Source organism: Rhagoletis pomonella, unplaced genomic scaffold, assembly GCF_013731165.1.
Source record: "Rhagoletis pomonella isolate Grant_MI unplaced genomic scaffold, Rhpom_1.0 Rhpom_scaffold_00004, whole genome shotgun sequence".
Classification (NCBI taxonomy): Eukaryota; Metazoa; Arthropoda; class Insecta; order Diptera; family Tephritidae; genus Rhagoletis; species Rhagoletis pomonella.
Window position 1 is genome coordinate 58,439,375 of NW_023458558.1, and position 2,953 is coordinate 58,442,327.

Genomic DNA, 2,953 nt, shown 5'->3' on the forward strand with positions numbered 1-2,953 from the left:
CGCCGCAGACGATTAGCAGTGTTGTATTCCTGCTCGCTGCGTTCATGTTCAGCAGCATGCGCAAATTCCATATACATATTTGCGTTTTCATCCTCATCTTCCGAATCATCGGTAAGAAAGTCGCTCGAATCATCGTCTTCATCATCATCTTCCTCATCAAGCTGATCTAAATCAGCAGCAGCCTAAAAATAATTTGATACATCTTAAACATTTCTATACTGATAATTTGCATATCACCTGTCCGGATTGTATATTTATTTCTATTTGTAAACGAATATCCATGATTAGGAAGGCCGTCGTTACTAGCATTGGTATAGTAACACGACTTTTCCACGCCAAATCGGTGAGGAAGAGGAAAACTTCACCGAATGGTGTATTCATGCTTGCATCTATCCTTTTCTGTCTATTCTTGTGTCTCCTCTTTTTTATCTTTTTTAATCTCCTGATTTGTATCCTCTTGCTTGTCTGCAGTTTCTTGTGCCTGTTCCTGCTGGAGTTGGTCGTGCTTCACAATGTGCACCAGCTCACCAACAGAAAGAGCCTGTACCGGTTGAAGATGTCTATAGAATTCAAGGTTGTTTAAAGGCTCATCTAGCGCTAACACGGCATTATTATTATCGGGATCCCCACTATTTAATAGCTGGCGTAAGCAATCGTTGCGCTTCTCTGCTAATGCTTCTACTAAACTCGCACCTTTTTTGATTTTCTGCAATTTTCGCTCTAATTTAGGGAATGAAAAACAAATAGAATAATTTATTAAATTACTTATTTGAATATTTCCGCAAAATATGCTACAATCTGTTAAAAAAATATGTGCGCATGTTTGTCAGCATACCGAGTCCACGTAAGTAATTGTCAGAATCGGGCAATGGCTCTAGAGAGCCAGAGGTGTTGCTATTTTTTTCGTTACGCTTTGGGGGTGTCTCTTCAGGTGTGTTTTCGGAAGTATTTCCCGTAGGTGTTGCTTGTACGGGTTCGAAATTGTCTTCAAATTCCAAAGGTGCTCCCTGCGAATGTTCTTTGCTGTGCTGCTGCTGAATCTCGTCCTCGCTTGTACCGTTTTCTACCGAATTATTTTTATGGTCTGGATTTTGGACCATCCAAGGATCTGTCATTTTCCTACGGAATACCTTAGTTTACACAAAGGATAACAAGAAAACTACATAAACCGGGGCACACTTAACATTTTACAACGTATTTATATTTAATCACAGTTTTCATATGTATAAACCAGCAAATAAATGCATATCCAATTGGAAATATTCTTCTTCTTCTTTGAGTTCGAATCACGCTAGCGTAGAACTAGGAATGAAACGATACCAGCGAGTACAAGTAAATACTTGATGCGTTTGTTGCGATACCAAGTATTTTTTTACCCGATGGTTTCAATCTATACATTGAAAAAACTCCTGAAATACTTTTTGTTTTTAAAAGTGTGTTTGCATTGTTCAACTGTGCGTTCAACATTTCGTCGCCTGGGTACGAGATTGTCGTAAGCGCAATTTTGACGATTTTTAGTTCTAGATGCAGTTATATATTTTGAAATAAGGTCTTTCGATTGGTGTTATCAGTTTTTAAATATCTCCTTTAGTTGTGGAGATATTGACTAAAATTTAGTTAGAGAAGCAGTCATATTAAACTAATCAATATCTTAAAAATGGCGTTCTCCATTTTTTGATATCCCCTTTAATTTCTGAGATATTGAGTAAAAAGTTTCGTTTATTTAGTAGAAATTTTGATCGTAGTATTTCATACAAAGCGGCTGCCAAATTGTGGACAACTGACGCTTACGACAAAATTTTACCAAAGAAAATCCTTTTTCAACTCAAACCTAATTAACAATAAACATTAAAAATTAAATAATTTAAGAATTTTACGAACTAGTAACATCTTCAGAGACTTCGCGTTTTTGAGAAACTGCATTCAACTCCAGACATACATATATCGTCGAATGGGTAAAATAGTGTCGTAAGCGTCATACGTAAATGCGAAACATACGACAATCTTTTACCTAGGCGTCGATATGTAAGTGAAGCTAAATATAATAGCCTATTAAAATATGAGATCAAATGTTTTTCATTGTTTTCATACATATTTATAAATATATATATGCATGCGTCGTCACGCATGCGAGATTTTCCAGCACGTGAAGACGGCCGGTTACATTCACAAAAGTGTATAAAGGAAACCTCGATAGTCGCCATCAACCATCGATGTTTTCTCCACGTCTATTTTCCATCTAATTGTAGTTTAAGCTGAATATTAAGCGAAATGATTGCTGTTGATGAAACAATTAGTATAGACATCAAAGGAAATGATACATCCACTGACGACCTAAAGCTGCGCCCAATAAATTGCGAGTTAAATCCTCTAACCCGCCCGGATGCATCAGCTTTATTTACGCAAGGTTTGCATATCCTTAACTTGGTGTTGGCTTAACTTTACCTTTACATTGTTTAGGAGATACATGCGTTCTTTGTTCAATGCTCGGCCCAGTGGAAGTGAGATCCCAGAACCTTAACATAGAAAAAGCCCACGTGGAATGTATTTACCGACCAAAAGCTGGCGTACCTACAATAGAAGACAAATTGAGGGAGAGTATTATTCGTGATACTTGTGAATCGGCACTGCTAACCACGTTGCACCCTCGTACAACCATTTCAATACAAATACAAGAATTGGATAATAGATGTGGAGTAAGTAAAGAGGATAAACTAGTTGAAAGTACTCAGACCTTGAATTTTTTCTAGCTTGAAGCATGTGCAATAAACGGAGCATGTCTGGCTTTGCTCATTGGCGGGGTGCCCATGAAATTTACCATTGCTGCAGTGCACTGTATTGTAGACAAGGATGACAAAGTTGTACTTGATCCGGATCATTGTAAAGCTATTGGCAAACGTGCTGCTTTTATATTTGTGTTTGATAGTTTGGAAAAGCATTTAGTAACAGTTCA

General features: G+C 37.4%; 4 protein-coding genes across 6 annotated transcripts in view; 3 read left to right on the top strand and 1 right to left on the bottom strand.

The window, feature by feature from the left end:
* The window catches only part of LOC118737865 (GPALPP motifs-containing protein 1), a 130,857-nt gene that overhangs the window by 122,470 nt on the left and 5,434 nt on the right, over positions 1-2,953 (top strand). The gene's annotated exons all lie outside the window — the stretch shown is intronic.
* The window catches only part of LOC118737866 (phosphatidate cytidylyltransferase, mitochondrial), a 123,003-nt gene that overhangs the window by 116,238 nt on the left and 3,812 nt on the right, over positions 1-2,953 (top strand). The window lies entirely within an intron of this gene.
* LOC118737872 lies at positions 7-1,236 on the bottom strand. 2 transcript variants are annotated; one of them, XM_036468673.1, is made up of 3 exons: positions 836-1,236; positions 238-720; positions 7-166 (listed from the first exon to the last, which is right to left on the bottom strand). In XM_036468673.1, the coding sequence occupies exons 1-2, from the start codon at positions 1,113-1,115 to the stop codon at positions 404-406; spliced, it is 597 nt and encodes a 198-aa protein (XP_036324566.1). In that variant the 5' UTR covers positions 1,116-1,236; the 3' UTR covers positions 7-166; positions 238-403. The 2 variants fall into 2 exon arrangements, with proteins under 2 accessions (XP_036324566.1, XP_036324565.1); XM_036468672.1 differs by having other exon boundaries at positions 7-182.
* The window catches only part of LOC118736733 (exosome complex component RRP46-like), a 903-nt gene continuing 124 nt past the window's right edge, over positions 2,175-2,953 (top strand). Inside the window, exons 1-3 of the mRNA XM_036466749.1 lie at positions 2,175-2,407; positions 2,461-2,696; positions 2,751-2,948. Of these exons, the coding sequence (XP_036322642.1) occupies positions 2,272-2,407; positions 2,461-2,696; positions 2,751-2,948 (570 nt within the window). The 5' untranslated portion in view covers positions 2,175-2,271. The remainder of the gene's footprint in view (positions 2,408-2,460; positions 2,697-2,750; positions 2,949-2,953) is intronic.